We start from the raw sequence: 26,319 nt of genomic DNA, 5'->3' as shown, positions 1-26,319 counted from the left end.
TCCTAATGATTTTGGTGAACCCTCGACTTTTAATGGCACCGCAGGGTTGACATTTGTGGTACAGACTGAACTATCTTGACAATTACTGGGTAGATTACCATGAACTTTGGTACAGACATCAATGTTATTACAAGTATTACTTGTAAGTATTACTATTATCATCATGAGGTCAAAATTTTTATATTTCACTTTGTTTTATTACCAAACACCTGCACAATCAATGACGTTCCCATCAGCCTCAGCTGTACTTTTTGTTTTTGCTAACGATCAAATCTTAGAACACCTTTTCATTTTCTTCATTTTGCTCATGTGACAACAGCATATTTTTTCATTGATTTTAGGTGAAGGTCTCTACTGTGTTTGAATCTGATGAAAGTTTACTCACATTTGGAACTTGATCCTCAAAAAACATTGTGGGGAATGTGAAACAATCCTCCAAAAACATAGTGCTGCATGACACGTGGCCAACAAAAGAAATTACGTTGGTTTTTTTATTTGTTTGAGTTTTCAAAATGGATTGTGAAATTTCACCCATTGAGCTAAGAACGTGTTTGTATCTGTGTGGACATGCAGTAAGCATGCGGTAAGCTGTGTAACTGCCTGGCAAGTGTTGTGGTTTCTGAGAACTTCCCCCTGTCCTCCAGCTGCTCCATGCTTGACTGAACCCATGTAGTGCCCTGTAGGCAGGCTGGCAGCCTGGCAGTCAGTCCTCAAGCAGCCATTTCCCTCCTGCCTGAGTGAGGATACTTGACCTCCTCAGTAAGGGTCACCAGTCACTTTCATTAGGGGTGTAAAGATCTGAAGGGGTGGCATTCGCCCATCCATCCCGATATCCGGGTTTGGTCTAATCCATGCGTGTTTGGATCCTATGCGCCCTCAGTGGAGCCAGACGCTCACATGGACCATTGACAGCGGGGTCATTGTGTGAGCGACACAGAAATGTATTAGGGATGGAGCCAGGGCTTTTTGGATAAAGGCCTGTTCTGTAGACCTGCAGCTGAACCATCTTGTTTGCATATCAATACCTTCAGGCCTGAATAACTTCAGTCAGATGATGAATGAGAGATTTGCTCCTATTTCAGGTCTCAGGACTCTCTGGTGCAGAGAGAGACATAAAGGAAACTCTTCACCAGCGGGAAACTTGACGACATAGCTGGCTGGTTCCCTTTACGCACTCCTCACACATGTATGGGGTTGTGTGACTTGAAGATATTCTATAACTGAAGAGTATGCAGGGTGGAAAATGAACACCACCCATGGCCGCGGGAAACTGGAGTGCTGCGGTGGTGAGAGCATAGTTTTTCACCCTGTGTGTCAATCACGCGGTAGCCACGCCCCCAAACCATTCCGCTTTATCGTCTATTTCCTTTTAAATAGGACCATAATTTGTAAATGAACATCATGCTGTATTGAAGGAGACTTGGAACTAGTGATTGAGACAATAAAGACACAACGAAAATATTTACTGAGGTAATAAATCAAATGAGAAGTAGAGTCATTCTCTCATACAATCGGACTTCTTTTTGCAACCACTGGACTCGCCCCCTGATGGTCATTAGATAGAATGCAGGTTTCAGGTACTTCCGCATTGGCTTCACGGAGTCGACGTCATGGATGTATTATAATACCTGGATCTCGGATCTAAAATGGCGCCTATTCAGTTTCTATAGGAATTGCTCACCTGGCGCATTTCGGTCAACGTTCATTTTTATGTACAGTCTATTCTTCTTACCTTGTCCCTCACCACTCTCACTCCTTCTCGTGCCTAAACCAAACCAATCCAGCTAGCGAAGGCAACGATCGATAATCAGCCAATCAGAGGCAGTGTAGGGCGGGTCATGTCAACTCTAAGTTAGGATTCGTAAATTTACATCCGGCCGCAGTAGCATTGATAGCTAACCGAAGGATAAAGTCACAATGGAGGAAAAAACGTATTGCAGATTTATTTTGGCAAACCACCGGCTAAAGAGAGCACAGGTGAAGTCCAGCCTTCCCAGGAGAGCAGCTTCACCTGCACTACATCGTTTCCGTTTGGTTGTAACTTTTCCTCGGGGATGTAGACTGGAGTATCAAGCTAGCACCGCCACCATTGAAGAGTCTGCTGCTAGCAGGTGTCAAGCTAGGACTGATTTGGCGGCATTGCAGGAGCTTTTCCATCCACAACTTATATTGATGTGATATTTTGAACTCATTGGACCTCCATGCCCTTATGAGAGACTTCATTTCTGCAACACCTTTTGGATTTGGATTATTATAACTACTGGAGCACCTGGCCTGCAGCTCAAGGTAAGATATCTGGTTTATTATAAGCTGCCGCCGAGCAGTGTAATATTCAGTTGTCAATTACTTTTAACATCACACTGATGGGACATGTGTATTGCAATGTTATGGCATTATTGTGAGCTATTATTGTGCCATAGCATTTGCATTAGTGAGACCTGGCTGCTGCTGTTGTTTCTGCTGCTGCTTTTTTGGTCTGTGTTGCAGTTGTATTGTTGTAGGCCTATGTTGTAGTTGTATTTGTATTTGTATGGGTTGGGCTTAAATGTTCATGGACACCACCCACATGTCAAATGTTTGCAAGTTTGAGTAAAGCTTTCGTGAGGTAACGGATCATCATGTGAAGGCTTTTCTGAAAATGTAGTTGTCTATGAAAGTAGCTGCTGAGTAATTTTGTTTATTTTTCATGAGAAAACTGTGTGAGTGAATGAAAACGGTAAAGTTGCAGACAGGATTTGCAAAAACAATATTAAATAGTTGCAGTAAAGGTTTGTAGTGCCGAGAGAAAATGCAGATTCTGGTGATAATAATTTTCTGTGGATTCTATGCTATGAGAACTTTGACGTTACAGACAGTTGTTGTTTGATCAATTTTTACAATAAAAATATTGATCAGTGCAGCTTAAAGTTCACCTACTATGTTACATTATCATAAAAAAAAAAACTACATTTGCCCTCACCAGGTTTCTCTACTTTGCTGTGTCCTCACTTTATGACCTCCTCATGGATGTAGCTGGTGAGAAATGGTGACCAGGGAATTGAATCAAACTGATACCAGCACTGACTTGTAATGAAATGAATTATGAACTTTAACAACCGCATAAATGAGAAAGTAGATGGATGTCACAGAGACCCAATCATAACTGTGTAGCTCTGGAAAGATTAGACTCATACCCAGGTCCAGCATCCATGTATGCACCCCTGTGAATTTGTGTTTAAGCCCTGCATCGATTACAGATGTATAGAAGATATATCAGGTCTTAAATAATATTTTACAAATGTATGATAGCGACCCGTGTTCGACCCCTGAGTTAAATCAAAGTGACAGTGGGACATGGTACATATAAGCACATATCCCCACAGCCTATAAACTAAACAGGCAGTTATTGATCCGGACCATCTCCTTCAGTGGAGGTCCTAGGGGTTGAGAATGCAATATTAATGGATCGGGGAGGAGTTGTTGTATGCCTGTGTGTTTGTTTGTGCGTGAGTGTGTGCATGTGTGTGAGAGCAGAGCATGCACCCATGTTCATAGCTCACACGAGGCGACTCCATTAACCAGCCCAGTGGTGGAAGCGGTCAGCAGTTTATGACGACCAGGCTCACAGGTCAAGGGGGAGCGAGGAGGTCAAAGATTGCCATTCCCCAAAGGTCACCAATCACGCCAGTGAATTGATTGCTTACACATCAGAAAAGCCCCTCTCCTGTGTTAACTTCAAATTTAGCCCCCATGCGCCTACAGCTATATGACCCCACCACCATCCAAGCCCGTTGTGTGCTCCCAACAGCAGCTTCATTAAACACTCACTTATGCTCAAAGGGAAAGTTCAACATTTGGGGAAATACATTTATTTGCTTTCTTGCCAAGAGTAGGAAGAACAGGTCGATAGAACTGCCTGTCTGTCCAATATAAGGCTACAGCCAGCTGACTGTAATCTTAGATCAGCATAAAGCTAACTCAGCTCTGTCTGAAGGTAATAAGATCCGGATTAAAAAAAGAAAAGATTTAACATGTTAATTAGTGAACTTCATTTGTGCTGGAGTACAGATTTTCTTAACTTTGGACACACCCAGGCTAGCTGGATAAACCTGTTTCCAGTCTAAGCTAAGCTAACCATCTACTGGCTATAGCTTCAAAATGACCATACAGACATGAGAGTGGTATCAACCTTCTCATCCACTCAGCAAGAAAGTGAATTAAATGTATTTCCCAAAATGTCAAACCATTCCTTTGACCATGAGGGCACATTTTGCCGTTAATTTTTTCAACATGGCTCCATTCTGAACATTGTTAACAGCGTTGTAAAATGTGGCAAGCCTTCTTGTTGTTGTTTTATGTACCTTGTGCTGGCATACTGGTTTAATCAGCTGGTAGTTAATGTCAGAGACAGAGAGATGTTTTTTTTAAAAAGCATAATACTGACATTTAGGTGATGCTAGGCAGGTTTTTTTTTTTTAACACATCAAAGCCAGGCAAACCATTTCCCCTTTCTTTATGATGAGCTTAGCTAGCCCACTGCTGGTCCTCATATTTAGTAGATACACAGGAGTGATATCAGTCTTCTTACATAAGTCCTACTTATGCTGTTTGTGAGTTTAACACTTGATTTTAAAACATGGTAAAGGTTAAAGATTAAAGTAACAATCCACAGCATTTTCACATTCCCCTGAAATCAGTCAATAGTGAATAATTGCATTTTGTTTATTAATCATCCAGTATCTGGTAGGTCTCTTCTGGGGAATAAACTCATCTGTCCAACATATGTATTTTGAATTCCTTGCAGCAGCAATATTGGTTTGTTTGGAATAAAAAGAGGATGAACTGAGAGTTTCTCAGAAACAGAAAATGAGTGCAAAACACATGTTTTAGAATAAAGGTTTTACTCAGAATTTTCAGCAGAATTTCAAATACAAAAGTCTCAGAGTAAACATCTCAACAATAGTTTGTCATCTTATAAATTACGCTTTTAGAAATATACAGTTGCATGTAAGTACCATTTGTGGAGGTGAATGTGAGTTAAATGTAGTGGACAACAATCACAGACATGCGTGTGGTCTGTAAAGAACATTTTATACAAGCATTGTATTGGCAACATAAATAACAGCAAAATTACAGCACATTGTGGACTGTTTATATGTCTGGTATCTTTTTGCACCTGTCCCAGGTATCCTCCTCTGTTTAACTATGTGTTTATCTTTTTTTTTTTTTTTTATAATAAAATTTAAAGAGTCCAGAAAAGGAGCTTGCAATAAAGGAAAGAAAAAATCCATTAACTGCATACACTGTGTAAAGGTGAACTGAACAATGCTGTTGAGGTTTAAGTGATTCTGAATTATTAATTTATGTCTCAACAACACACATTTATATTTGTTTTGATTGTACCATTGTGCAGAATTCAAACCCCTTTGCTTATTTCCTGTGTCCCCCTCAACGCACCAACATGTCATTTGGTTTATCGTAGCTCTGCCTGGCTGTCATGGCTTCTTACTTTTTTGCCACTTAGTTTAATTTCAGACACATCTCTTTGCAGCACAGGTTTCTTTCTGGGGTTATTTTAAATATAGACGTTGTGCTATTAAGTGTTTTGGACAGCAATGAGAGCATAGCATACTTCTGGCACTTGTGGCGCCAAGTGCTAGAAGTTCCAGTTTTTAAGCAAATAAGCAGTATGCTTTAATCTGGTTTTCACCCGTCACACTGAGCCACAACCAGTGCTTCTCATTGGCTTTTGTTTTGATTGAGGCTCTCACAACCTCTGCTAGCCTGGCTGTTGTAAACCTAGGGGAAGGCAGGAGTATGTGTTGGCAGATCCTGCATTCATAGCTTAGGAAATGGAAATGAAGGAAATACATATTTTATACAGTAAAAGCTTTGGTAACACACAATGTCTTCAAGATATCCCTGTCTGGTCTTGGCAGTTGGCTACTAAAAGTTTTTAGGAGCTTTGATAAGTAGCCATTCAGTCCCAGCCAAAATTGTGGCCGGTCATTTGGTAGAACTTGAGATTGAAGGGTCTGTAGAAGTCTCTGAGCCTAAGCAAGACCTCGGAGGGGATCTGGGGATGGGGCCTGCCCTTTGACTTCCCCAGGCAGCGTGGCCTGCTGCTCCCCTCTGGCTTCTTTAAGCAGGGGAAACCTTTGGTCTGGTTGAAGTAGAAGTGCTTGTCTGTCACCACACGTTTGAGTCCTAGAAAGTCCTGGACCCGGCCCATCTCGCCGGCTGGGTCCGTTACAAGGCGTTCGCCGCTCACGAAAAGGAAGCGCGAGAGTGGGAAGAAGCGCAGCCAGTTCTCCAGGTGCTTGGCGTAGATGCCGATGCGTACGGCGCTCCAAGACGTGTCGATGAGTCCTGTGGTGGCATTGCGGAAGGCCAGGTTCTGGAAGGACGGGAGCCCGGGAGATTTGGACAGAGTCTGGGTGTAATCAGAAACAGCCCGGGTCACGGGGTCACGCACCACCACGATGAGCTTGGTGAGGCGGCTCATGGAGAAGACGCGACGAGGGGCTTCTTTGGTGATGAAGTAACTCGGGGTCTTCTCCATGGTGATCTGACCCTCCAGTGTACGAGGCATCAGGTTCCTGGATGAAAGAGAAAAAGACAGAAAGAGAGAGGGAGAGACGGCTATTAATAAAACTGTACTCTAAACATTCCAGGAGGTTATACTTGAGAAAATGCCAACATGTGCTCTATGTTACAAAAATAACATCTATATATTAGATAAAAATGAATACATTCCCTCGATATTCTCATAATTCTCAGTACATTCCTTTGATGATGCTTCTTTTGCCTTGGAGGCTTTTTGATTTTGGTTTGTAATTAGTGGGCTAAATCTGTGATTAGAGGGAGATAAACATGACATTAGCTGCTGGCATTGATGGAGTGACCATGTCAGTGCAGGCCGGGAGGGAGTCTGTGAGTGGCTACTGTAGGAAAACCGCAAGGCTATATTAACCTCAGAAAAGTAATTTCCTCTCGTCCGCTGCCTCCTCCTAAACTGGCTCATAACTGCCTGGACCCTCCCTCTCCTCTTGTTCCTCACTGTGCTCCTCCGAGCTGGGAGAGTGTCCCGCAGGACTGAAATAATAGCCACATTACTGTCACACTGCTGGTATTTGTAGTCTTACAGCAAGGGTGGGAAAAGTTGCTGCTGTTATATTTTTTACTTTAATTCCTTGTTTTCCCCCGTGTGTGTGTACTACAAACTTATCTTTGTCAAATAATATAAACGGTGTCGGGCAACTTACTTGAAAAATGTAATCTCATTAAAACAACCAGCTGTGTTGTAGGCTATATGTGTTCTGCCTAGTGTCAGCTGGTTTCAGCCCTTTATCTGTTTGCTACTCTCATTCTCTCTGTGCTCACAAACACAGTATTTTAATAAAGCCCAATTCCTAATACAGCTGTTTCCATCTATATTTTTCTGTGTCTGTTGTCACACAACGGAACAAGTATGAATAAGTGACCGAAACGCAGACCCTTTAACACTACGTTAACCAGCAGTCGCTATCGAGCCGTTTTCCAAGCTGCTGCTCTGCACCGCCGTCTGACAAAATCATCAAACATGTATAAAAATAATGGCAGTGCTGTGATATTGGCTTTATTAATATTAACTTAAAAATAATCACTCGGAGAGAAAGTTAGAAGCTCAGTCCCGTCAGATGCTGTGTGATGCTGTGTGATATATCTTCATAGAGATGTGGGAAGTGGGAAAGCCCGACCTTGTGACTTTCTTATACGGAAGGTAGCAAAAGTTTGTCCGAAAAGTTGTTGATAGGTGTGTTTAAAAAAAACAAAAAACAAAACAAAAACTTGCTAAAGTTAATACTACACACACTAAACACTACACATCTTTATGTTTCTCTTAAAGTCCACTTGGTGTCATCAAGAAGCTGAAAAAACAGCAGTTAGTAGCAGCTACCTACTTAACAACAGAAAAGAGCAGATTAAGACTGTTAAAGAATAACTCTGGTTTGTTACAACTATTTTTGTAGTTTGGCCATCATTTTTATTGGTAATAAAAACATTGCACTCCCAAAGTTTATAGTCCTTTTTCACAGCAGACACTTTGACTTGTCATAGCAGGAAAAGCACAGGTGTTACTAATAACATTAACGATGGCTCTGTGTTATTCAAGTGTCCCAGCAAAGCCACGAGAGTGTGACAGCGAGCCAACATGTACAATGGAACTGAAACTGTTCATACAATTTGGCCATCATTAACTTTTATTAAATGCACCTGTGCTTTTCATACTCTAACATGTCAGAATGTCTCCTGCGAAAAAGGCCTTTTGCTGACATCTGGAAAAGCAGGAACATTGCTAAAAAGAAGTCTGTCTGGATAAGAGACATGAACACTCAGTCACCTTTAGCCAAACTTATTTGAAAGAAAAAATGTTTTGAACTTTGAATGAAGTAGTTTAGATAATCTGTCAAGATTTACGGCTTGTTTACAACCTGTCTGATCTTTTGACCACTCTGTTTCTTTTTTGTTTTTTTTCATGTCTGACTTTGTTGTAGCAATGTCATCCTGTTCCCTTAGCAATTACATTTGTAAGTACAGTGGTATCATAATTGATAGAATTAATGTCCAAAATATCTGGCTTCAGTAGTCTTATTAGGAATTCCCACAGAAACAACAGGCAGGAGTCCGATAACATGGCATGCCATGTGTTCTCGTTCAATCCTGTTATTGCCTTTGGCCCTCTGATTGTTATTATCATCAGTGGTAGAGGTATTCTAGGCACACTTTGGCTTTTAGACAAGTGGGCTGCCCTTTTCCTCTTGATCTTCACCCCTACTTAGATGACTCAGAGGCTGAGAAGACGTAGTAGTACCTCAGAAAGTTCAACAAACCCTAACTGAAGCCTGTGTTTGACTGAGAGTCTGTATAACGTGCCAGAGCAGATTGTATATAAAACAAGGGAAATGGGAGGGAAAGGAAAACCTATTTGTCTCGTGTCGTTTATTTCATTCAAATGCTACTGTAACGCTAAAATGGAATCTAATAACCTCCGCTGTGAAAAATATCCTGCCAATTTTCCTCTCTTAAAAAAAAAAAAAAAAGCACAACCAAAAAATACAGCCCGTTGCTTTGAGTTTAAAGAGAAGCTTCAAATTTCAGTTTGCGTTATAGAAATCTAAGCAGTGAGGAATGCCAGTGTTGCAACTGTGAAAGATCCCTCAGCTAATTTCCATGCCTTCCCCCTCCCTCCTCAGCAGGCATGTGGTGATGGTTGGGTCGGAGTCTTCGTGGTTGGTCTGTAAGTGAAGGGCTTATGGGGCTCTGAGCTCTGGTGTGTGGTGATGGAGCCGACTCCATTCCTCTCTTTCTCTGATCCAACACACACACTCAGCTCCAAGTCCGGCATGTCCCCTGGCATGAAGTTACGAGGGTAACACCAAATACACAACTTATGGTATTCATAAGAAACCTCTAAGTTGTATTACAGGGCTGGGGCAAAACAAAACTGAGAAAATACAGCAGATACCAAAGGGTGAAAAGTTTCGAAAAACAATTCTGTTTTTGTGGCTCGTCTCTACATCGGGATGTGTTACAATGAGCATTTTAGGCCAAAGTGTAAGCTACAACCTATTGCCCCTGAAGCCAAGTTTCTGAGCCTGTCACCACATGATGTAAGTGGTAATATAGTTTTTATGAATCTGGGTCCCAGAAAAAAGAAGTGAAATTTCTCATTTGGATCCAAGGAAAGTTTAACAACTCTGAGAGGAAATTCCCCCCTTGGATACTGTTACTCCCATGTGTCATCAATCTGTGATTTTGTGGTAATTGCATGTTGTTTTGGTGCATCTACTTCTCAGCCTGCCTCTTCTACCTTTGTTTCCTATTTCCCAGAATGACTTTCAACAACCCCTGAGAGATCATGTCTGACAAAATCAAGTGAATATTAGTATAGAAAAAAGGAGACTGGGGTTCTTTCGTCACCATATTTTTGGCTGCAATGCACTTGGGTCTCTTAATATTATTGTCTGGGGAGTCTGTGTCTCTTATGATAAATTTCTCCCTGTATGATTCTTTAACGTTAGTGGCTCTAGAAATAATCTCTCTGCTCTAAAGGGACTTAAAAACTGACAGTTACTGTTGATGTTTTAGATCATGAAACAATTTTCTCCTATCAAAAAATGGGTGTTGTCTCCCTGGAAAAACCTACATAAGCTTCTACATTTTTTCTTTTTAACCAAAAAGCCTAACAGAAAAACACACTACCAAACAAAAACATGCAAGATATTTTAGTGTTTTTTTTTTTTTTGTGGGTGCAGGCATTGACATCCACTGCCCACAACCAAATCTGATAGCAAAACCAACTGAGGTGCCAGTGTGTTTGCATTGTTTGGTGTTTTGTCAGTGTGTCTATAGCACTAAATGGATGTTTAATTTCATCCAATCAGTCTAGTGGAAGCCACGGTGTTCCATGCGAGGCTGAGTGGTGCTGCCACTGACATCATGTTTACATTTTGAACCACAGGCCTGTAATCACAGAGCAGCCTGACTACAAAAGGAAAGCCCAGGAGGAGGCCACACGGTGGTGGGTGCAGGGGAGGGGGGAGATGAGGGTGTGGGGGGTTGCGACAGAGAGGGGGATAGGAGAAGAAGAAGGAGAAGAGCAAGGAGAAGAGGGGGAAACAATACAATGAAAGAGGGAATGCGAGGTAAGAGCACAGATGGAGAGAAGAAAAACAGCAGCAACCCAAGAAGGCACGAAATCCTCTCATTAACCTGGAGCTGCTATTCAGAAGCATCTAATCTCGTTTTCTCTCATAAAGATGAAAACGCAGTGTTTGTTCTTTTTTTTATCTGATGTCAGTCGGTTTGTGTGTGATGCCGCCAACTGCCGGCCTCTGTATGGTTTCCAAAAGAGAGTTTAGGGAAACCTAGCGACCTGATGTTTGTTTTCATCACACCTTTACTGTTAGCATCTGGAGCAGGAATGCAACCGGGTCTGAAACTACGCAGATGTGTGTTTATCTGTGTCCAGGCACTCTAACACACTTTTAGCTGAGGTCAGTGTGGGTGGGCTGAGCTTTATTAGCATCTGTTTAAAGGACCGCAGGCTAATAGCTTACTGTTTATGACTAGAATATGAGGACTCCTGAGTGACCTCTGTATAGTGACCTACGTCAGGCTCTCAACATTAAACCAACAGGAGAGGAGCAGGAGCTACTTTATGTCGATGTAGTAGACAAACATTATTTAAATAACATTTTCCATGCCTGGCCTACAATCCAAGTAGAGGTAACTATAGCCTATATTTGGTCAATGTTGAGTTAATAGCAGACGCTTGTGACATTTTTACTAAATAAAAAATGAATGTGGCATACAAATGAACAATTTCCATAAAACACTATGTAGAATTTGCAGTAACTACAAAATGGAGCTAAAAACCAAGCCAAACCCGCACGCTGCACTCTGGCTTACCTTCTGCAACAGAGACACAGCTATATCAAGTTTAAGCTAGCTAGTGGTGAGATAGCTGCAGTTAGCCTCAGCAAAAGGTAGGCTGTATTAAGTTTCTTTGCCTATGACCAACCTACTGAAAATATAAACTTTGATTAACTTGAACCTTAGGATTTCTATTTGCTCCAATCCAATCACAAATAACAATTAAAGTTAACTAGTCCTGCTAACGAGTAACTAGCCTAGCTCAGGAGAGTAGCTGTAATTGTTATCTCACCTCCTGATGCTAAATGAATTCACACTATTTGATGTGGTTAAAGGGGCATTTCACTGATTTCCCACTCACAGATCAGTTTACCTGTCGTGGAGAGTAGGCACTATAGCCTCGTGTTGCTCTGGCTGAGCTTTCTAAAGTCTGAAATAATGACCTTGCTGATGTTGATAATCTCAGCTTGGGTTTTGACGCTACAATTCTTTAACAGAAAGCTCGTGTTAAAAAACTGAGGTGATGGTGTAAGTGGCATGGGTGTTTACCATGTTGATGAAGTTGTCCAGGAAATTTAGTTTTATTAAGTTATGGAAAATGGAGGTTTAAGTGTTTCTGGAGTTTGACTTATAGGGAATAAAAGTTAAGGATTTCTTGTCCTCAGCTGCATAGTCTTTGATCTTACTTTTTAAAAATCCTGTCTCTAGCAAGTCTCCCAACTTATGTGACAGTGCAATAATACATTGCTTAAGTACCCCTTTCATCTACCTTTAAACCCCATGTATTAAATTGTAGATTGAATTGTCACATCAATTTAAATAGAAATATAAGCAATGGTAGATTAATCACTATGAACTATTTAGCATAAATGATCTGAAAATAGCTTGTTGTCTTCAACAAAGTAGTTAAAAGAAGGAAAAAATGTAAAGAACAGGTTAGATTGTAGATGTATACTACAGTGTGTATGGATGGTCTACGCCAATTATTTCTGGGGTAAAATGATCTAAAGGGCATAAAACATTTATTCCTCCCTGACTTAGAACAGATTGATGCCTGAATGAAGGAGCTCACCCACTAAAGTGCTTCTCAAATGTGAGTGTGTGTATATTTCCAAATAAAAAGGACACCTGCAGGTACTGTAAACACAGCGGCTATTATCGCCTTTCCAGAGGGAAGCACACACATCAGCCATTTCCATTTCTGTTTGAACACCACCCATCTTACTCTTCTGCTTTCTGCTACGACAAACACACACTCACAGGCGCAGCGCACACACACACACACGTTCACACAGCAAACCATCTGAACATGCCGTCCACAGGATGGATCCACATCTGGGAGCAGTTTGTGTGTGTGTGTGTGTGTGTGTGTGTGTGTGTGTGTGTGTGTGTGTGTGTGTGTGTGTGTGTAACGTGGAGATGAGGGAGGTGTTTCAGGGTTAGGAAGTTTCCCTCTGGTCCCGGGGTTCGGAGCTCTGAAAGCTGTGAGCCATAGCGGCTCTGCTGGCCCAGACTCCCGGACCCTCTAAATCCCCACCAGCCTGCACCGCACGGAAACGCACTCTTCCACCCCGAAGGTCAGCGGCAGATGGTTGTGATTCAGAGGGCGAGACCACCGGGGATAACGGGGGATCATGTAATGCAACATGTCATCATGTGCAGCTTTCTTTCGCGTACATGCAATGTTTCTTCCTCTTTTCCTTCCTCGATCCCTCCGTTTCCCTCACCTCCTCTCTTGTCTCCATTCGTCTCCATCTCTCTCACAACTTCAAAGCCTCCACTAGGCCTTTACTGTATCCTTCAAAGTGAGATTGTTATGAATATATTTGACATGTGTGAAGGAATTTTAAACCACTCTGACATCCTTGACCACTACAGAGGGACATAAGAAGACACATACAGTCTGCCTGTGTGTGTTCAAAGATCTGTAAAAGCTGCTGTGTGGAGGTGGAGGCTTGTTATTACTGATGGCAAATACAGGGCTGAGCAGCTTCTGTGGGCTGATTACAAGTCAGCGGGGACTGTAAGCAACTCAATAAAAGGGGAGGTAAAGTAGTGCTTCTCTTTGTGTCTGTTGGAGGTGAGCCATTGCATTAGTTGGATGATGTTTCTGGCCAGTAACCTTTTGTTAAATGTATCAATTTCTATGTAAAAATACAGAAAACCTCTGTCTTAGATGTTTTCTTATTTTCTCAGTTATTGAAATTCAAGTTGCCAAGCTGCCAAAAAGAGATTTTAAGGCTAAAGTAAGCAATGATAAGTATCTGGTTTTTGAGTTTGTGTTGCTAAATGAGGTTTCACAGGTTTTTCCCTGTAAAGAAGAAGAAAAATCTGGTGGAGACCATCTATGCTTTTAAGTTTCAGGAATAAAAAAATCACTGAACATTGGTACACGTTACTATCCATTAGCTCTTTATGCAATATTTGTATTACATAAACCCATACTGCCCGCGCTTCATGTTACTGCATCTCGCTTCAGCATGTGTGTGGCGGACTATTACACACTCCGAAGGTTACCGTCTGGCAGACGCGCCTGGGTGGTGCGGAGTATTTTTACCGAGGAGGTTTGCATCACTGGGGTAGGTCGGTAGGAAAGAGCTGAAGAATGTGTCTAGTTGAGGGGAAAAATAGAGGCGTAACAGTTAATAGAGACATCACAGGGCCCTGAGAGCGATGAGTGAGTGAGAAGTAGTCAGTCAGAGTTTCCTCTGAGAAACCAGGGCAGCCCTAATGACAGAGGAAAATCTCAAAGCTACTGACTGTTTGAACCGTTAGCATTAGCGTGCAACTTTTGATGACTGATGTAACACAGTAATATACCTTAAAGCAGTAGCTTTGACATTTTGGGGGAATATGCTTATTCACTTTCTTGCTCAGGAAAAAAAAAAAATCAAACCATCACCGAAGATGTCACTAAAATCCAAACGAATAACAGGAAAGTAGAATCTCCGAAACGACAACAGGAAGAAAAAACACAGAGGAAATGACGAACAGGAAGATGTAGTGATTATGTCTTTCCGATAGCGTAACAACCTGTAATGACAGAATAAAGCAAAGCCTGATGTGTGTTTCTGAATGTATGAGTCTTTGTCCATATGTGTAAGTGTAAGGAAATGTGTGCGCACGTGTGTGTGTGTGTTTGTGTGTGTGTTTGTGTGTGTTTTGTGTGTGTTTGTGTGTGTGCTGCCACAGATTGCTCCCACCCCTCTTGACTTATCGAATGGGAAAATCTCCAGTGGAGTTCCTGCCGGGCCCTCAGTGGCCTACTTGTGTGGCTTTATCTCCGAGCTGCCAGGGGCCGCGGGGGGGGGGCGGGGGCCCCACCCTACCTTCATCCGATCCCCTGAACACAAGCTGGACACATAGATGGGGTGGAGAGACGGGCAGATTACAGAAGGATGGTTCAGTGATGTCATGATGTCTCCACCACAGTTACATAACTGGGCTGTTAGTAAAATGGTGTGATGAGCTGGGAATATGTGTGGACTCGGTTTAGTTCAGTTTGACTGGTAATTTAAATGTAATATTGGTCGGAATGAGCTAAATAGAACTGAAACGACTTGTTGATTACTCTATTAGTAGATTGACAGAAAAATCAATTAGAATTAGAATTAGTTGGTCAAATATTTTGTTAATCAGATAATCATTTAAGTTATTTAATTAAATGAACTGGTCCCAGTTTCTCAAATGTCATTATTTGCTATAGTTTTCTTAATTTTCTTTGTTTTTATACTAAACATCTTTGGTACTTGGAGTCTTGGTTGGACAGAACGATTTGAAAATGTCAGCTTGGGTTATGGGAGTCTGTTATGGACATTTTTTGGACTAAATGATTCATCCATTATTTGATTAAATAAAAATGAAAGTTATTATTAGCTTCCACCCTAGAGCACATATCAATGTGTATTTAAAAAAAAAAAAAAAAAAAAAGAATTGGTAATTTTGAATATATTAAAAATGTATTGGAATATATGGAAAGTCTTCATATATACTAATAAGATAATTCTTTTCTTCTCCATATATTTACATACAGTGGATATGATAAATTAAAAAAAGAAGATATGATAACTTGCTTTGTTATATATAAATAAGTGAAAGGTGTATATATTTTTAAATATGTTGCATTTTAATTTTTTACAATACATTAAAAACACAGTATATCCATGCATGTAAAAAATCTAAATATTATGGTATGTTGTTCTATTGTGTGTTGTGTACATTGTGGTATGAAACACACTTTTCATGATCCCCAGACTAAACTAAACAGCTGTTTCTTATCTTTTAACCTGCAGTGCAAATGGATTTAGCCTGGCCTTTAGTCCAGTTAAAGATTAAACAGGAGACAACATGTACATACTGTAATGTTTACCCTCTTCTCTGACTCTGCACAGACGACAGAGAAAACAACCACATTTTCACTAATTAAACAGCTTACAGAGTACACACACATGTGGGACACACGCACACACACACACACACCTCAGAAACACTGTAATCGACTCAATATGGACTTTTGCTCATCTGGCAACTCCCCAGGTCCCGTCCAATAAGAACACTCGATACTGTCCGATCCTGAAAACCCACTTCCGAGCAGCTCGGGCCTACCACTCCTTGTGGTTTCTGTAGCTCATTGTTAGCTGTGTCTTAAGCTGAAAAACGGAAATCACTGCTGGCAGAGGCTCGGCTTTTACAACTGGAAACAGTCCATTCAGCGGTCCGCTATTAGTGCCATCTATCAGGCTCGGCAGAGTGGACTCAGCGGGCCTTGGCTACGTTTACACACACATCAATATATACAGGGCACAGCAGAGTTTGGATGGACATGAAGCGGGAGCTGCTGTGTTAGTTTCCAGATGTCCTCCCATCGCCCTGTCTTGTTTGATGTTTTGCTTGTCCTCGAATTCAGCTCCAGCTCTCTGTGCCAGAGTTTCAGGGATAATTAATCTCATTTCCTCTCGAAACCAGCACAGACATCAGCGACAATTAACCAATTCTTCTAAGTTGGTTAAGTTAAACTGATGGGAGTTTTGTAGGGAGGTTTTATAAGCTGACAAAGAAAGGCGTGTTTCTCTTAGGGATTCTCAGGGTGGCTGCAGGTTCTCACGATACCCCGCCACCCCCTCCCACCTTAACCCAGTCAGGCAGTCAGACATTAACCAGACATGGACACCAGTAAGAGGTCTATGGTGTCACACACACACACACACACACACACACACACACACACACACGGTCAATAATTACCTACCTCTCCAGACAGGCCAGTGACGGTAAACTGGGTGTGGGTTTGAGTAACTCTTCTATCGGACGAAACCAAACAGCTGCAACTGTAAATGTTGTTGCCGTAAAGTCATAAGTGAGTTGATGTTGTTTTCAAATTCTTTCTTCGATGTAGAACAGTGAAAACTGCAGCATTAAAAACTGATTAAAACCCCTGAGCTCCCCGACAGGATCATCTTGAATTTGTAATTCAGAGATGAAACAAGAAATTGATTATTTGATAAATTGATCCCTAGAAAATATTGTTACATTTTACTTACTATTACTATTTTGGTAAACGATTCATCTTTTGTTTTTCTTGGCAAAAATGCCGAACAGGATTTTCTGGTCACCATTTTGAGCTTTAGGAAATTGCATCAAGCATTTGTTTTCAGGCACTTTAAAGACCAAACAGTTCATCTAATAATCACCAAAATAATCTGCAGATTGTCCTCATAGGCAGCCATTTTATTAGCCTTCAATTTTATTAATTACCATCACACATTTTTCGGTGATGATGTCAAAAGAAATAAATATCTTAATTAGATTTTTGAATCTTAAATTAAGATTACAATAACATCAGATGCTTATATTATGCTGTTACACACAGTGTACACATACCCAGTGGTGCAAGAAATATTCAGATCCTTGATTGATGTGAAAATATTACCAGAAAAAAATAGTGCTCATTATGTAGGATTGTCCTTTGTGTTATATTATTAGATATATACACTCATTTGCAAGTGGTTTAGGTAAACGTACTTAGTTATACTGAGGGGTGGGGTGTTTCTGTTATTTAGCCCACCCTCACTGATGGACAAAATAACAGAAACACCTGTTCAACGCAATACACTTCAACTGCACCGCAGACTGACCTCACAGCTGAATCATCACGTCTCTAAAACTGAACATTACAACCTTGATGAAAGCAGCATTTAATACTGCAGGACTGTTGTGTCAGACTGGAGCTAGTTGGACCTAATGAACTGGTAGCTGAGGGCGTGTTGGACATAGACTGTAAATAAAGATGGACGTAGCCTCTGTGATGTCATCCATAGGTTTCTGAAGAGCAGCTTTGAAGCTCAGAGTGAGCTGCGGGGCCTGACTTCACTTAACTCCCCGCTAATGGAGCCGAGATTTTCGGTGCGTGTCGCTTTCCGACCTGTCACTTAAAGTGGCCACACCCTCAATTATGCATAAGTACTAACAGGTGAATTATGTGAGAATTCACCCCTGTACAGTTTTCATAATCTATAGAGACCAAAACCGGTTTTTGTACTAGGCTGTAAACACGTTTATTTCTGAGCGTTTTAACATGAGGGTCTATGGGGATTGACTCGCTTTTGGAGCCAGCCTCAAGTGGCCATTAGAGGAACTGCAGTTTTTGGCTCTCCCTGAACGTTGACACTCGGTATTGAATTATTACATTATTAATACTGATGCATTAAGAAGCAGTTTAATGTTGCATCTTGTCGAGGTGGAGCCACTAGTCCATCTTAAAACAATACTCACATACCCATATGTGCCAAGAACAGTTCTGACCATGAGAAGATCCCTTCCTAATGTGATTTTAATGGGCAGCAAAATCCTTTTCTTCAGGAGTAAGACAGTTTTCCTCACGCATGCAGGGCTTGACCTTATTTTCAATTTCCCATCTTCGCTCATTTACTGTTTGCTGACTAATCTAAAACCAAAAGGCCGATGACACAAAGCAAAGAGAGTAGAAAAAAGCAAGAGGTTGAGAGGAATTAAAAACATGTGAAGTGGAGAAGAGAAGGTGGAGGAGAAGTAGCATGAGGACGATTATGTTGTGGTGCATTAAACGTGGCGGCTCGTCAGTCATCCTGATCTCACAGATCCCTCGCAGCCTCACTATCCTCTCTGTCTGTTTGACAAGGACGGCGGGTTTTGATTAGTTTGTGGTTGGAGAGCAGTAACAGCATGTTATGATTCTTTTACTTCATAGTTTGGAATTTAAAAATCGGTCACAGTGATGACGCAAACTCTCTCTTTCTCTACCCTGTACATGTGATTCAAGTGCAGTGAGGTTTGTAGTTTCTCCGGTGATCCTCACATCGTGCATCTCTCCCCAGTCATCTGATTCCATTATTTCTGACTGGATGAGACACGGCATGCTGGGAAGGGAAAGGTCAACCAAAGACAAGCTGTCAAAATATAAATGACTGAGTTGAGTCAGACCTGTTTTTTCACTGACTGAAAATCCATATCTATCCCACAGCAATTTATCAAGTCATGTTTAATTATATCCTAAAAGTTTTCCGAGACTAATTTACATATTGTGTTAATGCTGACACAAATGCCCTCACATGTAAATAACGGTGCGTGTCATGTTATGTTTATTAGTTCTGACAGACGTGCAGGATAGTGTTGCTCATGTTCGTGTATATAACAGAGTAGTTTTTCCTTCCTGTACTTCTGCAGCCTCAAATACTCGCAAATCATTGGAGCCTGTCTTTTCGCACAAAGCCTTCTTTCTTCCAGCAAGATCTATACATTTCCTATTTTTCCAAATTCTTCCCTGAAAGCCTCTCTTTGCCCCCAAAACCCCCGTGTCAGTCCCTTTGCAACATGCAGCTCCCAAGAATTTGAGCAGAGAGGAATTCATCCCCTGTGATTGGTAGAAAAAAGTCTAACAGGAAATAAAACCTGGACATTCCTGTCTAGGTAGTGCATCCAGCACTCAGCTGAATTATACAACATGCTTCTTCAGAGAGAAGAGGCTATGAGAAAAAGAAATGAGTCGATAAGAAAAAAGATTTAGAGACAGAGAGAAGAAATATTGACTCTTAAGGAGAGAAAAAGAGAAAGAGGCTCTAACAAGGGCGAGAACTCATCCAGTGGCTTTACAGTACAGAGTTTGAGTGACCTGAACAAGCCAATAAATCCACTCCAGCAACACTCTGACTGTGGGGTATAAATGTCAGCAGTGGAAGGGAGTAACAGCTCCTTGTCAACAAGATTGAATATTCAGAAGTTAATTCATTTCTGCTGCAACAGCGTGATAAAAGCCGACAGAGAGAGAGAGAGAGATCAATAGAAAGAACCTATTTTAGGTGATCGATATCGGGAAATGACATTTATATCTGCGGGTTATTTATAGTGTCAAGAAAAAGGCTGAGAGATGCTGAGAACAGTGGGACGGGGTGGACCTCAGGTAGAGCTGAAGCAGTGTGAATGAATCCGAGCTCACACACACACACACACACACACACACACACACACACACGCACACACTCACACACATGCTCACACTCACTCAGTCGAACACCATGGCTGTCTAAACCCTCATTCTCCACCACGAAACCACAGAATCGTTTCCAGTAGATGGCAAAGCCAAGGCTTTTCCACATATAAGCATTTTTTTCTCAAACAATTTGCCAAATGCTTCCTTTAAGGATGTCCTTGTGTTTTACTTGGTTACCAGCTGAAGACAGAGGCCAAGACTCTCTCTGCGAGCTCAAAGACACAGACAGCACTTTGAAATGAAGAGCTCTGTCAGAGAAGAAATGTTTAAGTGATACTTTCCAGTCCAGTTTCAGATGATTTCGTTGGCTTCACATGCTACGGTTCTGTTTCAAATTGATGTATGTGAATCACCGGGTACTTAACATGTAATTACACTAAATGAATAATATTTTTATAACATCATATGATATGTGGAAGTATGGAATAGGCAGGAGAGCAGAAAAGAAAGTAAGAAAGAAAGAAAGAAAGGAAAGGCACAGGGAAGTCAACATAGGGACAAATCAGTGCTGAGGTATGTCGATCAATATTTTAACACGTTATTACAGTAAATTCATATTTTGATTTTCATGTAAATGTGATGTGAGGTGTCGGAGCCAAAGGAAAGCAAAGGAAATGAAATGAAGAGAACAGAACACCTGACCTACCCCCACAGCCCCGTCAGATGACCTTAAGTAACCCCTCATTGACACAATCCACCGTGTCCAAACACGTTCGTTTGAACTGCTTTTAAACCGGATGCTATTTTAACACTAGCGATTATACAAATCTGGATATTGTTAGCCGACAATACTGTCCTCTTGAAATTGATGTTAGAGGAGTGGCAGAAGTTAAAAGTCTAAGTATTTGTCCATTACTTTTAGATATTTCAATTATTTATTTAGGTTAACATTCATTTTATCTGTTATCTTTTTCGTCTATTGATCCGTTAGGCTAACATAACTTTTAGTTATTTGTATAGTCTATTTATCCATTATGTTTAGCTAACAGTTTCAATCATTTATCCATTAGGCTAACATTACTTTTAGCTATCTGTTTAGGATGTTTATCAATTAAGTTTAGCTAATAAGTTCAATTAATCCATTACGCTAACATTACTTTTAGCTAACAGTTTCAACAATTTATCCATTGGGCTAATGTTTTTTCCCCTGCATTTGAGCCATTAATCCATTAGTTTTAGTTATCAATGTGTAACACACAACGTCAAACACATTAAATCAAATCATAATTTCTGTTTTTTCAAATTACTCAAGCTACTCCACGATCTGCTCATGTACCCCTGGCAACTAAAGAACTACCCCCTGGAGTACACTGTAGTAATGCATGGATGGTGTTGCTTGGACTAGAGGTTACTCATATTTCAAACATTTACATCTGTCTCATATATATATATATATATATAATAAAGAATAAGTCCCAATAATTCTCATTGCTTGTCTGTAAGCCAGTGAACTACACAGCCCCTGGGTGCAATAAGCTTCCCCTATAGCACTAAAGGTGTAGGAAGACGGTGAGGGGGTGTCTGGGTAGAAGTGTTGACTAATGCTTCATAAGGCCTTGTTTAACTGTGACTGGGAGCCTAATCCCTCTCACCCCGTCTGCATGTCCCTGAGCCGTCCATGTTAATGCCTGTCCTATCATTACACCAGTCCAATTCACATGGTGTTGACACGAGCTGTCAGCGGATTAGGACAGAGCAAAAACACACGTTTCATTATGGCTTCAAAAGAGAAAAGAGGAGGAAGAGAAAAAAAAAAAAAGAGGTGAATGCGTCATGTCTGTTTAAAAAGAACAAGGTAAGGACAGTTTCCTGTCAACAGAAAGCAGTAAAAGGAACGTGTAAAGGTCGCTTCTCACCTTTAATCTTTTCTATGTTCTTGTGCTTCATGACTCTTCAGCTACAGATCTTAGAGCTTGTTGCTTTAGCTGAAAATGCATTTCTTCAAAAATCTGGGTTTTTCCCCTCACACTCATCAGATCATTTTAACCAACAGAACAAAAAAGTCTTCAAAGCTGACACTGAAATTTTGTTTTGATTGCCCAACAATGCACATTTAAAATTTGACAATAGATAATTAAACTGAACATCTAAGAAAAAAAGATAAAAGTTTTTTTTTTTTTTATCACCAAAGATCATTTGTTATCCAGTTTAAAGTATCAGTTTGATCATATACCTTCGCGAAGATGAGAAAGTTTTCTTACACCAAAATTGTGCGACATTGCGCAACGGAAGCCATTCATTCATTTCACTATGCTGATTTTCCACCAGGTTGTGCAGCCAAAGTTTAACTAAACGGACCTTTGACCCCAAATACACTGACCCACATGCGTCCAAGTGGATTCTGGCATTAAGAGGATTCACAATAATTTTACTGCAGGGAAGATAGTAGAGGAGTCAACTTTGTGCGTCTCTGAATTCACTGAGTTCTGTAACTGTAGTGTCCAATCCCACCAGGACGTGAGGAAAAAGATCTGAAGCGTGACGGAAAATAATAGAGAGGACGGGTATATCGGGTTAGAAAATTAATTCTGAGGTAGATTATGTTCTGATGTAGTCCATAGAATACATTGCAGGGTTATTTCCTGCTGTTTGTTTTGTTTTCACGCTCCTTGCTTATCTCACAGTGAATATATACCTGCGGTGACAACACTGACATTTCCAGCTGACCTCAGTTAACCTGTTGAAACCCCCTATGTTCCCCTGATTATCTCTTTGTTGTAAAGACATTTCCCCTAAATTCCAACAGGTTACACAGATCTGAAACAGCTCGCCTAGTAGAGCTGAAATAATGACTTGATTAATTTTCAACATGAGATTATTCAAAAATTCTTTTGATAATCAATAGATTGTTTCAGTCACTTTTCAAACAAAAACGCTGAATATTCTGTGATTGAAGCTTCTCAGATGTGTGGATTTGCTGCTTTTCATCATCTTATAAACTGAACATCTTTGGATTTTAGACTGTTGGATAAAATCAGATATTGATTATTGAATAAATATTCTTTAAAAAATAATTGATGATAAAATACACTGTATGCAACCCTATCCCTTATTGTTAACAGAGTGGGACGACTGCAGTTCATTTTGCATCTGTCAAAACCGACATAAAACAGCCGGTTTACAACCTTTTCAACTACTTGAGTAAACTTAGCTCGCTGCGAGTCATTTCAGAGGTTTCAGTTAAACCACTTCAACAAACTGCTGTCCGCAGGAAACTTCACTGATCACGTATGCATCAAACATTTTGATGCATCTTGCATGCGGCAGGGAAACCCCAGCCTCTTCCTCTTTTTGGGAAACATGCTAAGTAATAAGAAAGCAAAACAGTACTTGTACACACGCACGTACACACACGCTTTGATCTCTGTTGTCACTTAGTGCTGTTCCACCTGAGCCTCACAGTGAACGGATCATTACCCGGTGGTATTGATCTCTGCCTGTGTGTCTCTGTCTTCTTCTCTCACCACACATTTTTCTGCCACAGCTCTACATTCACCTCTCTCCTCTCCACATCTCTTTATCAAACTGTCATTTACTCATCGGACCCCCCCCCACCACCACCACCACCACCACCTCATTCTTCCTCTGTAATGCTTCTCCGATGTCCCTCCCCTCTGTCTCTTTTTCTCTCATCTCAGATATGAGCGGAAATATGACGCCTCCTCTGACCACAGGTTTTTTTTTAAAAACTTGTATCTATTCCATTTATTCATTTAAAATACGCACATCCGGACGTGTGTCTCTCTAGACGCTGCTATCCTGAACAACAATTTAATTTATCTGGGCTTCACTGGGAAAAAAACTCATACACAGGCTATTTGTTTAGGCTGATCCTCTTGCAATCACATGTCCACCGGACTGAAGGGTCATCCGCATCAGCACCATCCACAACAACCCATCCTCCCTCCCTCTGTGATCAGGGCTGGCAGTGACCAAGGCCCCCAGGGGACCAACATGGACACTTGGTATCAGCTCAATAAACAGCAATTTATTGGCAGGGGACTGAATCCGCTGCCATCCTTGGAAGCTATCAGCAGAGCGCCGTATTGGTGCTGAGAGAGATTAATGAAGGGAGAGGAGAGGAGAGGGGCCACAGCAGCACGAGACGATATGTGATGCTGCACAGAAACATATTTCTGGTGGACGATAAGCTGTTTTTGTAACATCATATTCAGTCGCTAATATTTCTTTCTTTTTTTTAAATTTGTAATAAGGAAACTAGAAAATACATATTAACAAAAGATTGTGTACATTTAGCTCTTGCCACATAAAGTGATTATTTGGTCCCAGACTGTTAAAAAAATTTAAAAAAGTAAGAAAAAAGACTTGATACACATGTATGATGTGGCAGCTAAAACTGCCACGGAAACCAGTATGTGATGTGCATTATATATGTGCCTAATTAAACTACCTGGCTTCCTCTCCCCCCACCTCATCAAACTAGTAAGACAAGTTGGACCAAATAGGCTTCATATGCAGCTGTTGCAGATAAAGAGAGTTTTGCATGTTTTTCATGAGCGAGCAAATTTAAAAGGAAGTCTAAAAAGAAATCTAGAGCAGAATCTAGGGCCTTGTGGTACAGGGGCCCCACTCAAGTTGTCATTTTGACCTGATTTTACTAGCCTCGTCTAATGCAACGTATATATAGAAATATAACACGTTTTTTTAATTAATTAATATTAAATCAGTGGCTCCATGTATGCAACAAATTAAGCAGCTTGATAAACATGAATAAAGAGCCTGTGCACATTTTCATACAGAACCTAAAGAGAGAGGAAGTCTCGCTCTCAGACTTCAACTTGAATTTGTTTCAGGTGACAGTGGAAAGTGACAGTAAACCGCTAAAACTTTCCCGATCAGGCGCCCATGACTTCTGACCTGAACCTTGACCCTTACACTTTATTACTGTTCCAGTCAGAGCAGATTTTAAATTATGAATTCATTTATCATCAAGTAAGAAAAATAAAAAAAATTGCTTACCTGTACCATTCCAGTCCCTTATCGTAGAAGCGGTCAAAGAAGTGCGGCTCTGCGCCCACGGCCCTCACGTCCGGATGGATGCGCAGGAACTCCAGCAGCGCCCGCGTGCCACCTTTCTTCACCCCGATGATGATGGCTTGAGGAAACTTTTTGCTGCCGAAATTATTTGCTATAGATATATTATTGGACGGAGCATCGCTGTTCGAGAAGTCCGACAGTTGTTCCCGTACAAGCGAGACCGGGGACGCGTTATACGCGCCGAGCTGCTCCGGTGACGCTTCCTGTCCATCATTTAAGATAATTTTATTTTGAAGATTAGTCTGTTGGTCATACACAGGCCTGGGCAGGGAGTCACAGTATCCGTTGAGGCAGTAAAAGAGGTATGTGAAGAGAATGATCATGGTAAAGAAGACGGACAGCTTGGACTGCACCTTCAGGTGTCCAAAGTTGAACGCAGCTCTCCATTTACTACATCCCATGAGTCGCAATCCTGATCACGAGGACACAACGCAGGAAACATGGCATATCAAAGGAACTCATACTACTGTCTTTCAGAAAGTCACTCAAACTGGGAGCGCTTTAAAAAAAATCATCGCGTTCGTGCCACAGCAGCAAGTGGCACAAAACTTGCCCACCGCGCGTTAAAACGCTCCACATGTTGCTCAGCTCATCTCACTCCCCCCTCCCTCTGTCTTCCTCTGGATGTGACAACTTGCAGTTTTTCTTCGACGACTTGAGCAAAGTTGCAACTGAGAGGCGGCTGTGAGTTTACGTCCCGCTGCGCTCCGTGCCTTCTGTGCGCTCCCGTGGCTCCTTGGCAGCGGCTCTATAGGAAACCCTCAACACCCCTTTCCGTCTGACTGCCAAATCCACGCCCTGTTTATCAAACACACGCCCCTTCCATCCTCAGCCCGCGCGACACTGAAATAACAGAGAAAATAATTAACAGGCGCAACGCACCCTCTCTCCAAGCTGACAGAGAGGGAGAAACTCTCATCTCGCATTATTTTGGAAGCAATTTTGAAGGAATACAGTCGTTAGTTTAATTGTATGTAATGCATTGGAAGAGAAGAAAAACGTTTGGACCATGATTAAGAGGGGATATTAGTTTCTGATTGCAGACTGAGGATGCAATTCCCTCCATTTCCCCTTCAAATCACCACATCCACTGTATAACTTACTTCATATTTGGAAACCTTATTATTGGCCGGAGCTCCAGGTTGACTCTTGGTCAGACTGTGTGGCTTGTGAATGGCAGGTTATAGTGGCCACCTGCTGTCTGCTAGCCCTCCTGACCCCACAGCCCCATGGAGCCATGCCATGACACACATTTAACCTTTACACTCCTGCCCAATGGAGACTGACAGGTGTCATCAGCTTTCTCTATTTCCTTACTCCCTGTGTGTGCGTGTGTGTGT

General features: G+C 41.3%; 1 protein-coding gene across 1 annotated transcript; it reads right to left on the bottom strand.

Annotated features, from left to right (window-relative positions):
* Window positions 1–4,863: 4,863 nt before the first annotated feature.
* LOC111671982 (heparan sulfate glucosamine 3-O-sulfotransferase 6) lies at window positions 4,864–25,795 on the bottom strand. Its single transcript, XM_023429239.2, has 2 exons — window positions 24,902–25,795; window positions 4,864–6,578 (listed from the first exon to the last, which is right to left on the bottom strand). Exons 1-2 carry the CDS (start codon window positions 25,378–25,380, stop codon window positions 5,960–5,962), a joined length of 1,098 nt encoding a protein of 365 aa, XP_023285007.1. The 5' UTR covers window positions 25,381–25,795; the 3' UTR covers window positions 4,864–5,959.
* Between the last annotated feature and the right edge of the window lie 524 nt (window positions 25,796–26,319).

The sequence above is a fragment of the Seriola lalandi genome, unplaced genomic scaffold (genome assembly GCF_002814215.2).
Source record: "Seriola lalandi dorsalis isolate HSWRI2012SDOR001 ecotype SW California unplaced genomic scaffold, Sedor1 jcf7180002054892, whole genome shotgun sequence".
NCBI lineage: Eukaryota > Metazoa > Chordata > Actinopteri > Carangiformes > Carangidae > Seriola > Seriola lalandi.
This window is presented reverse-complemented; position numbering and strand designations above follow the sequence as displayed.

Excerpts from the sequence above, each read along its gene's own strand:
- LOC111671982 (XM_023429239.2), bottom strand. The coding sequence starts at position 25,380 with ATGGGATGTAGTAAATGGAGAGCTGCGTTCAACTTTGGACACCTGAAG. Across the intron at positions 6,579-24,901 it reads AAGGGACTGGAATGGTACAG|GAACCTGATGCCTCGTACAC; the intron begins GTAAGCAATTTT and ends TCTTTCATCCAG.